At 45.0% G+C, this 14,478-nt stretch overlaps 1 protein-coding gene across 1 annotated transcript in view; it reads right to left on the bottom strand.

The window, feature by feature from the left end:
* The window catches only part of LOC117505876 (4-aminobutyrate aminotransferase, mitochondrial-like), a 170,604-nt gene that overhangs the window by 147,214 nt on the left and 8,912 nt on the right, over positions 1-14,478 (bottom strand). Inside the window, exon 2 of the mRNA XM_034165411.1 lies at positions 8,810-8,927. Within this exon, the coding sequence (XP_034021302.1) occupies positions 8,810-8,879 (70 nt within the window). The 5' untranslated portion in view covers positions 8,880-8,927. The remainder of the gene's footprint in view (positions 1-8,809; positions 8,928-14,478) is intronic.

Raw genomic sequence — 14,478 nt, 5'->3', positions numbered from 1 at the left:
GAGAAATTGGAGCCATTTCTCAAGAGTCATGGAATTGCAGAATAGAGTCCATTGAAAAGACGTCATGGGCTCAGTTGCTCAGATAAAACTTGTTATATGCTGAAAAACACAGTCACATAGTCGGCTATGCTAAATGCTAAATGTTCCCATTTGCATTCTTCATGTCCCAATTAATGATCGTAAACATCCAAAAGAAGATATAGGTGATAATATACAAATAATGAATGTTTATGAGTTCAATGGTACAAATATTCCAATGCCTTGGGGTTCCCCCGGAGGAGGTGTGTGTGGATCGGGAGGTCTGGGTGGCTTTGCTTGAGCTGCTGCCCCCGTGACCCGACTCCGGATAAAGCAGAAGAAAATGGATGGATGGGTTTCTCTTGCAGAGCTGCCTAAAAAGGGATTGAAATTGGCACATTTTAATATTCATAGTCTTAGAAATAAGGTAACTGACATCTCAAATATATTACTAGAAGATAATGTTCATATCATGGGGATTACAGAGACTTATTTGGATTCCAGGTTTGAAGACTTCTCTTTATATATCCAAGGCTACAGCATATATAGAAAAGATAGAAAAGCAAGTGGCGGTGGAGTCGCCCTCTATATACAGGAACATTTACCAGTAAAAATAAGAATGGATTTAATGTTACCTGAGATGGAAGTATTATGGCTTGAAGTCCAAATGCCACATTTAAAGCCCTTACTGGTCTCCTGTTGTTACTGCCCACCCAACGCAAATTTTTATTATTTAGGTAGTTGTGCCATGATAGACAATGTGTGCGATAGTCAAAATGAAGTTTATATTATGGGAGACCTTCATGTAGACTGGAAGCCCCTGCAGTGTCCTTTAAGGAACAAACTTAAATCTGTTACCGAGGCATGTGGCCTAACACAACTGGTCACCAAACCAACTCCTATATGCTGTAGGAGTGATGGATCCAAAACATCAACTGTGACTGACCATATTTATACTAACTCTGGTGATTTGTGTACTAAAGCGATATCAATCCCAGCAGGCTGCAGTGATCATAATCTAATAGCAGTGGCGAGGAAAACAAAAGTTCCAAAAGGACGGCATAAAATAATATTCAAAAGGTCACACAAACAATTTTCAGAAGATGATTTTAGAGGGGACATTCAGAATATTTATTGGGATGAGGTACTGTTGTGTAATAATCCAGATGATGCAGTTGAAATTTTTAATAAGATGTTTTTACAAGTAAATGATAGACACACCCCTTTAGAAAAGATAACACAAACTAAGATCCGGATGGATTGATGCAGAGCTTAAGGACTGAATGGTACAAAGAGACGAGGCTAAAAAAGTGGCAGTTACTTCTAATTATTAATCTGAGTGGCAGATATATCACAAATTGAGAAATTATGCGACTAAATTAAACAAAAAGAAGGTATACTATAGAAATGTGATTATGAATGACAGATAGGACAGCAAGAAATTATGGAGTATCCTAAATAACATGTTAGGAAGAAATGCTAAATCTACACCATCATTTCTTGAAACAGGGGGTCATTTTATGACAAAGCCTCTAGATATAGCCAATCACTTAAATTATTGTTTTTATGATAAAATTAACAAGATTCGGGCTGATATGGCTCAAACTAATAACGTAAAAGCAGAAGGATCAATAAGGGACATTATTAGCACTTTACCGAGGCGTTGCTAGGCTGGTAGCGTAGATTTACGTTGACACTACCTGGCTATACCCGCCCGCTGTGCATAAACAATGTCAATGTCATAGCGCACGCAGCCCAAGAACTGTCCGCAGAGGAAAAGATGAAAAGGTGAGAAGTGTGTGTTGGTCCCAATATGGATATGCCGGATGATTTTATCATTGATAGTCTGACAACGAACAGCAGCCAAAGCAGCCAGCTTGATGAGGACCCACTGGCAAATTTGGAGAGCAGCGCGCACCAGCCAACACAACAAAAGTTAAAGTGAGCCAACTTTTTATGTACGTGTTTGCTGGGTGTTGTGCGTTTTGAAATGACATTAAATATTGTTAATGTGATTCCACATGTTGTGTATCTCAGTAAGTGATAATAATGCAAATAACATGCTGTTGTCATGCGGTATGCATTTTCAGAGGCCGACTTAGACTCGGGTGAATGTCTGTCATTTCGGGCAACTGGCCATGGACGAACTCGGGCGAATATCTGTCATTTCGGGCGACTGGCCATGGACGAACTCGGGCGAATATCTGTCATTTTGAGCGACTGGGCATGGGCGACTGGGCATGGACGCTGGGCCTCTGAAAATGCATACCGCACAACAACAGCATGTTATTCTATTGATATTATGGCAGAGAAGATTTGTAAATTTGAGTTAATAAATATTACTGTGGGCCAGGTAGAACGTAAAGAAAAACTGTTGGGTGTTGATAATATTGATTCAAAATTACTGAAACTTGCTGCAAGGTCAGATGCTGTCCCAGTGGCTCACATTGTAAATTTAAGTTCTGAGGACAGTGTTTATCCATAGGCATGGAAAATGGCAAAGATTGTGCCATTATCAAAAAGTGCTGCTGCACAATTCTGCGGCCCGAACAATAGACTGATTAGTCTGTTACCTACTCTGAGCAAGATCATGGAGAGAATTGTCTTTGAACAAATTCATAAATATTTTTCAGATAATTTAAATTCTGATTTTTAACATGCATACCAGGCAGGTCATTCAGTGTCTACAGCTATGGCCCAGATGACAAATGATTGGCTGATGCATTAGATAATAAAAGGTTAGCAGGAGCTGTATTGTTAGATTTCAGCTGTGCTTTTGATCTTATTGATCACAACCTCTAGTTACAAAAAAATGCAATATTATGGTTTCAGTTCAGCAGCATCTCCTTGGCTTAACAGTTATTTGAAAAAAACAGGAGGCAAATTGTCTTTTTTTAAAGGAAGCATCTTGGATGAGAAAACCGTTTGTTGTGAGGTTCCACAGGGAAGCTGCCTAGGACCTCTCCTGTTTTCTATACAGTAGGGAAAATAAGTATTTGATCCACTGTCGATTTTGCAAGTTTCCCACCTACAAAAAATGCAAAGGTCTGTAATTTTTATCATAGGTACACTTCAACTGTGAGAGACAGAATCTAAAAAAAAAAAAAAAAAAAAAATCCAGAAAATCACATTGTATTATTGTAAATCAATGTATTATCCATCCATTTTCGACCGCTTTATCTGGAGTCAGGTCGCGGGGGCAGCAGCTCAAGCAAAGCCGCCCAGACCTCCTGATCCACACACACACACACACACACACCTCCCCCAGCTCCTCCGGGGCACCCCCAAGGCGTTCCCAAGCCAGCCGAGAGACGTAGTCCCTCCAGTGTGTCCTGGGTTTTCCCCGGGCCTCCCGATGGGACGTGCCTGGAACACCTCTCCAGCGAGGCGTCCAGGAGGCATCCAGAAAAGATGCCCGAGCCACCTCAACTGGCTCCTATCGACGTGGAGGAGCAGCGGCTCGACTCCGACCTTCTCCCGAGTGACTGTGCTCCTCACCCTATCTCTAAGGGAGCGCCCAGCCACCCTGCGGAGGAAACTCATCTCGGCCGCTTGTACTCGCGATCTCGTTCTTTCGGTCATGAGCCAAATCTCATGACCATAGGTGAGGATCGGAACGTAGATCAATCAGTAAATCGAGAGCTTTGCCCCCCTACTCAGCTCTCTCTTCACCACGATGGTCCAATACAGCGACCGCATCACTGCAGACGCTGCACCGATCTGTCTATCGATCTCACGCTCCATCCGTCCCTCACTCGTGAACAAGACCCCCAGATACTTAAACTCCTCCACTTGAGGCAAGGACACTCCACCAACCTGTAGAAGGCAAAGCACCTTTTTCCGGTTGAGAACCATGGCCTCAGATTTGGAGGTGCTGACTTTAATCCTGGACGCTTCACACTCGGCTGCAAACCACCCCAGTGCACACTGAAGGTCCTGATTTGATGAAGCCAACAGATTCTATGGTTCCCAAACCAGACCCCCTCCACACCCTGGCTGGGCCTAGAAATTCTGTCCATAAAGATAATGAACAGAACCTGTGACAAAGGGCAGCCCTGGTGGAGGCCAACGTGCACTGGAAACAGGTTTGACTTACTACCGGCAATGCAAACCAAGCTCCTGCTGCGGTCATACAGGGACCGGATAGCCCTCAGCAAAGGACCCCGGACCCCGTACTCCCGGAGCACCCCCACAGGGTGCCCCGAGGGACATGGTCGAACGCCTTCTCCAGATCCACAAAGCACATGTGGACTGGTTGGGCAAACTCCCAAGAACCCTCGAGCACCCGATGGAGCGTGTAGAGCTGGTCCAGTGTGCCGCGACCAGGACGAAAACCACACTGCTCCTCCTGAATCCGAGGTTTGACTATCGGTCGAATTCTCCTCTCCAGTACTCTGGAATAGACCTTACCGGGGAGGCTGAGGAGTATGATCCCCCTGTAGTTGGAACACACCCTCCGGTCCCCCTTCTTAAACAGAGGGACCACCACCCCAGTCTGCCAATCCAGAGGCACTGTCCCCGACCGCCACGCGATGTTGCAGAGGCGTGTCAGCCAAGACAGTCCCACAACATCCAGAGACTTAAGGTACTCAGGACGGATTTCATCCACCCCAGGAGCCTTGCCACCGAGGAGCTTTCTAACCACCTCGGTGACTTCGGCCTGGGTAATGGATGATTCTGCCTCTGAGTCCCCAGTCTCTGCTTCCTCTTCGGAAGATGTGACGATGGGACTGAGGAGATCCTCGAAGTATTCCTTCCACCGCCCAACAACATCCCCAGTCAGGGTCAACAGCCCCACCCACACCATAAACAGTGCTGGTGGAGAGCTGCTTCCGCCTCCTGAGGCGTCGGACGGTTTGCCAGAATTTCTTCAAGGCTGACCGATAGTCCTCCTCCATGGTCTCCCCGAACTCCTCCCATACCCGAGTTTTTGCTTCTGTGACTGCACGGGCTGCAGCACGCTTGACCTGCCGGTACCTGTCAGCTGCCTCTGGGGTCCCACTTACCAACAAGGACAAGTAGGACTCCTTCAGCTTGACGGCATCCCTTACTTCTGGCGTCCACCACCGTGTTCGGGGATTGCCGCCGCGACAGGCACCAGAGACCTTATGACCACAGCTACGAGCGGCCGCATCGACAATGGAGGTGGAGAACATGGTCCACTCGGACACCATATCTCCAACCTCCCCCGGGATCTGGGAGAAACTCTCCTGGAGGTGGGAGTTGAAGACCTCGCTGACAGAGGGTTCCGTCAGTCGTTCCCAGCAGACCCTCACAATACGTTTGGGCCTGCCAGGTCTGATCCGCTTCCTCCCTTCCCAGCGGATCCAACTCACCACCAGGTTTTGATCGGTCGACAGCTCAGCCCCTCTCTTCACTTGAGTGTCCAAGACACGTGGCCGAAGGTCAGATGATACAACTACAAAGTCGATCATCAACCTCCGGCTCAGGATGTCCTGGTGCCACGTGCACTTATGGACACCCTTGTGCTTGAACATGGTGTTCGTGATGGACAAACTGTGACTAGCATAGAAGTCCAACAACTGAACACCACTCGGGTTCAGATCGGGGAGGCCAAGCTTCCCGATCACGCCCCTCCAGGTCTCACTGTCGTTGCCCACATGGGCACTGAAATCCCCCAGGAGAACAATGGAGTCCCCAGTCGGAGCGCTATCTGGTACCCCTCCCAGGGACTCCAAGAAGGTCGGGTACTCTGCACTGCCACTCGGCCCATAGGCCGAGACAACAGTGAGAGACCTGTCCCCAACCCGAAGGCGTAGGGACACGACCCTCTCGTTAACCGGAGTGAACTCCAACACATAGCGACTGAGCTGGGGAGCAATAAGCAATGCAACCCCAGCTCTGCCTCTCCCCGTGGGCAACGCCAGAAAAGTGGAGCGTCCACCCCCTCTCCAGGAATTGGGTACCAGAGCCCAAGCTGCGCGTGGAGGTGAGCCTATCTCTAGTCAGTATCTCTCAACCTCCTGCACAAGCTCAGGCTCCTTCCCCCCAAGCGAGGTGACATTCCACGTCCCAACAGCCAGAGGCTGTGAGCGCGGACCAGGCCGCCGGGCCACCCGCCCTCGACCGCCACCCAATCCTCTCTGCACCCGACCCCCACGGCCCCCTCTGCAGGTGGTGAACCCACAAGGAGGGCGGGGCCACGTTGCTCGTGGGCCCACAACATAAGATGACTGTCAATCTTCCTCATTCTGGGGCTCCATGCAAGATCTCACTTTGTGGGGTAAAGATGATTCTGAGAAAGCTCAGAACTACACAGGAGGACCTGGTCAATGACCTGAAGAGAGCTGGGACCACAGTCACAAAGATTACATTAGTAACACATGATGCTGTCATGGTTTAAAATCCTGCAGGGCAGCAAGGTCCCCCTGCTCAAGCCAGCACATGTCCAGGCCCATTTGAAGTTCACCAGTGACCATCTGGATGATCCAGAGGAGGCATGGGAGAAGATCATGTGGTCAGATGAGACTAGAATAGAGCTTTTTGGCATCAATTCCACTCGCCATGTTTGGAGGATGAAAACAACCCCAAGAAAACCATCCCAACCGTGAAGCATGGGGGTGGAAACATCATACACTGGGGGTGATCTTCTGCAAAGGGGACAGGACAATGTATCAGGGCAGGAGTCATGTATTTTGGCAAACAACCTCCTTCCCTCAGTAAGAGCATTGAAGATGGGTCATGGCTGGGTCTTCCAGCATGACAATGACCCCAAACACACAGCCAGGGCAACTAAGGAGGGGCTCCGTAAGAAGCATTTCAAGGTCCTGGAGTGGCCTGGCCAGTCTCCAGACCTGAACTCAATAGAAAATCTTTGGAGGGAGCTGAAACTCCAAACCTGAAAGATCTAGAGAAGATCTGTATGGAGGAGTGGACCAAAATCCCTGCTGCAGTGTGTTAAAACTTGGTCAAGAACTACAGGAAACATCTGACCTCTGTAATGGCAAACAAATGTTTCTGTCCCAAATGTTAAGGTCTGTTTTTCTATTGTATCAAATACTTATTTCATGCAATAAACTGTAAATTAATTATCTGCAGGGAAAACTTGGGAGAACTTGCAAAATTGACAGTGGATCAAATACTTATTTTCCCCACTGTATATACATATGAGTTGCCGTTAGTCTTGGAGAAAGCTAAAATATCAATGTATGCTGATGACTCAACTACATATTCATCACATACTAATGTCCAAGAACTCTAAATTGTTCTTAGTGAAGCTCTAACAACTGTGTTGGAGTGGCTAGTTCTAAATATTGGCAAGACAAAAAGTATTGTTTTTGGAGCCAAACACATGTTGCTGACTGAACCCAAGCTGAGGCTTGCTGTCAAAGATGTAACTGTTGAACAGGTCAACGAGACCAGACTGCTTGGAGTTGAAATTGACTCTGAACTATCATGGTCCAAACACATTAGTAAAGCAGTACGTAGGATGGGCAGGGGTCTTTCACCGGTGCAAAGATGCGCCCACCTCTTACTTCCTAATGTTACTGCTGATGTGGTAAAAAATTCTTGTTCTGTCACAGTTAGATTATTCCTCTGAGATTTGGTCTTGTGCTGCTACAACACACATAAATGCTCTACAACTGGTCCAAAACAGAGCTGCACTCAGAACTGATGTGAACTGGATGCACAACACACTGTCCTGGTTTAAAGTAAAAGAGAGATGTACAGCCTCATTATTGAACTTGACGAGGAGCATTCTTAGAACTAAATCTCCAAATGTACTTTATAAAGAATTATTGTTCAGTCAGAATGAACATGATTATGATAGTGGACATGCCATGGAAGGCAGATTTATAAAACCTAAAGCGCAAACAAATAAAGGAACAAGTGCGGTAATGTATAGAGCGATGTTTGGCTGGAACACTGTGCCAAGGGACATTATTAATGCAACCAGTGAACATCAGTTTAAAGTCCTTTTGAAAAGGCATCTTCTGAGAATTTAACATTTGGATTTATTGACCATATTAGGAAATTATATGTAGTCAATCATTTGACAAGAATGAATTAACTGTGAGTAACCATACTGAGCCAAAGGCTTCTCTCTAAACTGGGTCCTGTCAAAGGGTATTTCTGTTTTTATTATTTATATATGTGTAGTGGTGTGGTGTTGTGAAGGCTGGTGGAAACACTGTTCTGTGAGCACCATGTTGGGTTGACTCCAGGAGAGTAGCTGTACTTGCTACAGCTAATGGAGATCAAATAAATATTAAAATCCTGAATTATTTATCTAAGTTCATTCCACTTTCCATAGGCCCACTGGTGTCTGAGAAGTGCTCATCATATGGAGAAAATGGCCCATTACGCCCCCTTTCCACAGGGTGCTGTTCCATTTCCGATCACCCACAATCCTCCCCCCCGCCCACAAAAGGTGCAAAAATGGGAAGAAACTGCTTACTCCAGCTTGCCTCCTAACAGGCTGCCTTTTAAAGGGCAACCTGCCTGAAAATGAAAATAAGGAGCTGCAGCCTTGGCCAGAACCGCAACAAACGCTGCTACTGCGGCAATTTACTAAGCTGACAGGTTAACCTCTGTTTGGGTGGTTCTTACTCGCGGCTGTGGGTCCAGCCTTTACAGATGTATCCATGTCAGCTGGTAAAACACTCCTTGCACAACAAAAGTGAAGTGAAAGGCTCCAGACAGGAGAATCAGTCAGTCTAGGGCTAGGATTAAACTTAACTTCCTGTTTGTCAGTGACTGCTGGAACAGAAAGTGGGTCAGTGCAAACCAAACCAGTCGAGCAGTGTGATGATGCGAGTGTGAGATTTACCAGGAGCTCCGGTCCACAGGCTTTTCTGCAGGAACACAGAAAAGCGGCAGCTGAATAAGGAGGACGGCATGATAAAACTGGCAACAGACACACCAGCACCCCTCAATGTCCAACTTCACTGTGGAGAACAAAAAACATCCAGATGTCGGAATCACACCAACAACTCGTCAGGACGGTAATAAGCAATGGGCCAGTCACAGGCGGACACACAAACCCACGTTTCCACGAGAACTGTCTGTGTTACATAGAAAAATGTCTGCTCATTGTCTCTGTCCTGTAGGATGATCACTGGGTTTTTCATTTAAAGCTGCTTTTCAGGGATGCCCCGAGCTGGTGCTTTCCAGTCCGACCACATTCTGCCTCAGACATATTTTTAGCCTCTGAATGTATTTTCTGGAGGAATTTCAGACATTTTAAAAGCAGCAGCTGTATAGTCGGAGTACTGGGCGGGACACGCATGCAATAAATGTGCACATGTAAGAATCTCATACACTAAACGTACGTGCAGCCGTGCCGGCTCGTTTAGCAGAAAAGGACACACGCAGAGGGAGTGTTGTTTTGTTCTCTGTGCAGGACACATTACACCAGTTTGTTAATATTGAAAATTTCACTAGTAGCACCTTCTTCTACTCAGAACCGCCTTTATTGTCATTTTAATTTGCATTACAATGAGATCTGAGTGCAACTCCAAAAAGGTGCTTTCCGTGGTGCAAGTGATTTTTAGCCAAATAAAAGATAATAAAATTTAACAGCAAATTATTCAGAGTATATGTACAACTAATGTAAACATAAGGTAAAATAAAATAAAATGAAATGTGGACCCAGTAGAATGTAAAATGAGAATTATTTACAACTGTGGAATCCTATTGCACGGGAATATTGCACATGGTTACAGATATTGCACAAGAAACTTGATGGTGCGGATTAGAGTGATTTGTTTTTGTTCAGAGCAGTGATCACTCCGGGGAGAAATCTGTCCCTGAGTCTGTTTGTCCTAGTTTTGATTGACCTATACCGTCGGCCGGAGGGTCGTAGGTCAAACAGGTGGTTGCTAGGGTGGGATGTGTCTTTGCAGATGCTGGCAGCTCTGCTGAGGTAGCAAGAGCTGGCAATGTCCTCCAGGCTGGGCAGAGAGCAGCCAGTGACTCCCTGGGCCGTTTTGATCACCCTCTGCAGCGCTCTCCTGTCTGCTGCTGTGCACCCCCCGTACCACGCTGTGATGCAGTACGTCAGGATCCTCTCGATGGTGGCTCTGTAGAACAACACCAGCAGCTTCTCCTCCAGATTGTTTCTCCTGAGCACCTCAGGAAGTGGAGTCGCTGCTGGGCTTTCTTTGCTCTTCGCTACTCAGAACAGTAATCCCAAACATCAGGGGGATGATGGGATTACTCTCCAAAAACAAAAGCTTGTGCAAGGTGAGGATATATCCCTAGATTAAATTAAAACAATGTCCCCAGAAATAGAATGATATTTGAAAAACCTATTGAGGAGAAACATGAAATTATGGCCACAGGCTGTTAATTTGGCATGATAGGCTTGTTCCCTGGCTCTATTTTGGTCGTGAAGTGTAAGCATACTGCCACCAATTAAAAGGAAGATATTTCATGGGATTTCTGATGAAAACTGGAAAACAATTTCAATTCAATTTCAATTTATTTTCATTTATGTAGCGCCAAATCACAGAGTTTCCTCAAACCGCTTCACACAGGTAAGGTCTAACCTTACTAACCCGCAGAGCTACAGTGGTAAGGAAAAACTATTCATCATCTAACTCGGGCGAATATCTGTCATTTTGGGCGACTGAACGTGAACGCCGGGCCTCTGCAAATGCATACCACCCTCCAAAAGCATGTTATTGTATTATTATTCAGTTACTGAGCATAAAGTTCATATTTAAACTCCAACATTACACCTCAATTACATGTCTTCATCATAAGGGTCTGATAACAAAATGTTAGGAGTCTGTCATTTTTTATGTGTGTGTGTGTGTATGTGTATACAGTGAGGCAAACAAGTATTTGATCCACTGTCAATTTTCCCACCTACAAAGAATGGAGAGGTCTGTAATTTTTATCGTAGGTACACTTCACCTGTGAGAGACAATCTTAAAAATAAATAAAATAAATCAGAAAATCACATAGTACAGTTTCTTAAATACAACCCCAATTCCAATGAAGTTGGGAGGTTGTGTAAAATGTAAATAAAACAGAATACAATGATTTGCAAATCTTCTTCAACCTATATTCAACTGAATACACCACATAGACAAGATATTTAATGTTCAAACTGATAAACTTTATTGTTTTTGTGCAAATATTTGCTCATTTTGAAATGGATGCCTGCAACACATTTCAAAAAAGTTGGGACAGGGGCAACAAAAGACTTGTAAAGCTGATGAATGCTCAAAGAACACCTAACTAGAAACAGGTGAGTGTCATGATTGGGTATAAGAGGAGCATCACCAAAAGGCTCAGCCGTTCATAAGTAAAGATGGGGTGAGGATCACCACTTTGTGAACAACTGCATGAAAAAAATAGTCCAACAGTTTAAGCACAATGTTGCTGATGATTGATGATTCCATCATCTACAGTCCATAATATAATCAGAAGATTCAGAGAATCTGGAGAACTTTATACATGTAAGCAGCAAGGCTGAAAACCAACAATGAATGCCTGTGACCTTCGATCCCTCAGGAGGCACTGCATTAAAAACCGACATCATTTTGTAAAGGATCTTACCACGTGGGCTCAGGAACACTTCAGAAAACCATTGTCAGTTAACAGTTCGTCACTACATCTACAAGTGCAAGTTAAAATTCTACCATGCAAAGGGAAACCCAAACAACAACAACATCCAGAAACACCGCCGCCTTCTCTGGGCCCGAGCTCATTTGAAATGGACAGACACAAAGTGGAAAAGTGTGCTGTGGTCTGATGAGTCCACATTTGAAATTGTTTTTGGAAATCATGGCCGTCATGTCCTCTGGACAAAAGAGGAAAAAGATTGTTACCAGTGCAAAATTCAAAAGCCAGCATCTGTGATGGTATGGGGGTGTGTTAGTGCCCATGGCATGGACAACTTACACATCTGTGATGGTATGGGGGTGTGTTAGTGCCCATGGCATGGACAACTTACACATCTGTGATGGCACCATCAATGCTGAAAGGTACATCCAGGTTTTGGAGCAACACATGCTGCCATCCAAGCAACGTCTTTTTCAGGGACGTCCCTGCTTATTTCAGCAAGACAATGCCAAGCCACATTCTGCACGTGTTACAACAGCGTGACTTCGTAGTAAAAGAGTGTGGGTACTAGACTGGCCTGCCTGCAGTCCAGACCTGTCACCCACTGAAAATGTGTGGCACATTATGAAGCGCAAAATACGACAACGGAGACCCCGGACTGTTGAACAACTGAAGTCGTACATCAAGCAAGAATGGGAAAGAATTCCACCTACAAAGCTCCAACAATTAGTGTCCTCAGTTCCCAAACGCTTATTGAGTGTTGTTAGAAGGAAAGGTGATGTAACACAGTGGGAAACATACCACTGTTCCAGCTTTTTAGAAACGTGTTGCAGGCATCCATTTCAAAATGAGCAAATATTTGCACAAAAACAACAAAGTTTATCAGTTTGAACATTACATATCTTGTCTTTGTGGTGAATTCAATTGAATATAGGTTGAAGAGGATTTGAAAATCATCCAAACTTCAATTAGTAGGGTTGCCAAGGCCCCCAGGTGGAGAGAAGGTGTGTCACATCATGACATACTTTTGTTTTTGGCATTTTCTGGTAGACTGGTCCATCCTGCATAGGATTTCAGAGGCCTGCTCGGGCAAATCTCCCGAGAAAAGTGTGATTTGTCTCTTTTTTTTAATTTTGGGGGAGGATAAAAATTGCCCTGAAATTAGGGGTGGGGAAAATAAATACAGTTTTCACAATGTTTCTTCAACTTTATTCCAACATATTTGGTATCAATACAAAGCTTATAAAGTCTACTACAAGAACACTGGCCTCTACTGGTGGTTGGCTCTCACTGCGGTATTGTATCACTTCCTGTTCCGGAGCACAGCAGTGTTTTGCTGTATCTGTTAGCTGTTTAATCTGCGTAGATAGATTGATCTAGATAACGATTTATTTCACAGTGTAATCTTCACGTGCCTTAACTAAAGCACTCCGTCTGCTGAATCACCTCTAAATTATTTACACATTATTCACTTTGTGTGTTTTAGGAATCCGCTAGCTTAACACAGCTATTAGCTCTTAGCCGGTTTAGCATGGTGGCTTCTCCTGTCTCTCCTGCACTTTTCTGCTCTGGGTGTGAAATGTATAGTTATTCCTCGGCCTCCTTTAGTAGTAATGGCACTTGTAATAAGTGTAGCTTGTTCGTAGCTTTGGAGGCCAGGCTGGGCGAATTGGAGACTCGGCTCCGCACCTTGGAAAATCCTACAGCTAGCCAGGCCCCTGTAGTTGGTGTGGCCCAAGGTAGCTTAGCCGACGTTAGCTGTCCCCCAGCGGATCCCGAGCAACCGGGAAAGAAGGCCGGCTGGGTGACTGTGAGGAGGAAGCGTAGTCCTAAACAGAAGCCCCCTGTACACCACCAACCCGTTCACATCTCTAACCGTTTTTCCCCACTCAGCAACCGTAGTCAAATGTCTTCCAGGGGCCAGAGCAGGCGACATTGAAGGAAATTTGAAACTGCTGGCTAAGGCTAAGCATAAATTTGGTAAGATTGTAATTCACGTCGGCAGTAATGACACACGGTTACGCCAATCGAAGGTCACTAAAATTAACATTGAATCAGTGTGTAACTTTGCAAAAACAATGTCGGACTCTGTAGTTTTCTCTGGGCCCCTCCCCAATCAGACTGGGAGTGACATGTTTAGCCGCATGTTGAATCTTGAATTGCTGGCTGTCTGAGTGGTGCCCAAAAAATGAAGTGGGCTTCATAGATAATTGACAAAGCTTCTGGGGAAAACCTGGTCTTGTTAGGAGAGACGGCATCCATCCCACTTTGGATGGAGCAGCTCTCATTTCTAGAAATCTGGCCAATTTTATTAAACCCTCCAAACCGTGACTATCCAGGGTTGGGACCAGGAAGCAGAGTTGTAGTCTTACACACCTCTCTGCAGCTTCTCTCCCCCTGCCATCCCCCCAACACCCCATCCCCGTAGAGACGGTGCCTGCTCCCAGACCACAAATAACCAGCAAAAATATATTTAAGCATAAAAATTCAAAAAGAAAAAAATAATATAGCACCTTCAACTGCACCACAGACTAAAACAGTTAAATGTGGTCTATTAAACATTAGGTCTCTCTCTTCTAAGTCCCTGTTAGTAAATGATATAATAATTGATCAACATATTGATTTATTCTGCCTTACAGAAACCTGGTTAACCTCAACACTGCATTTAATCTATTGTTAGCTTCAATTGGCTTCGCTCAAAATGTAAATGAGTCCACCCACCACTTTAATCATACTTTAGATCTTGTTTTGACTTATGGTATGGAAATTGAAGACTTAACAGTATTCCCTGAAAACCCCCTTCTGTCTGATCATTTCTTAATAACATTTACTTTTACTCTGATGGACTACCCAGCAGTGGGGAATAAGTTTCATTACAGTAGACGTCTTTCAGAAAGCGCTGTAACTAGGTTTAAGGATATGATT

The sequence above is a fragment of the Thalassophryne amazonica genome, unplaced genomic scaffold, assembly GCF_902500255.1.
Source record: "Thalassophryne amazonica unplaced genomic scaffold, fThaAma1.1, whole genome shotgun sequence".
Taxonomy (NCBI): domain Eukaryota; kingdom Metazoa; phylum Chordata; class Actinopteri; order Batrachoidiformes; family Batrachoididae; genus Thalassophryne; species Thalassophryne amazonica.
The sequence above is the reverse complement of the archived record's forward strand: the minus strand, read 5'-3'. Positions and strand labels throughout refer to the sequence as shown.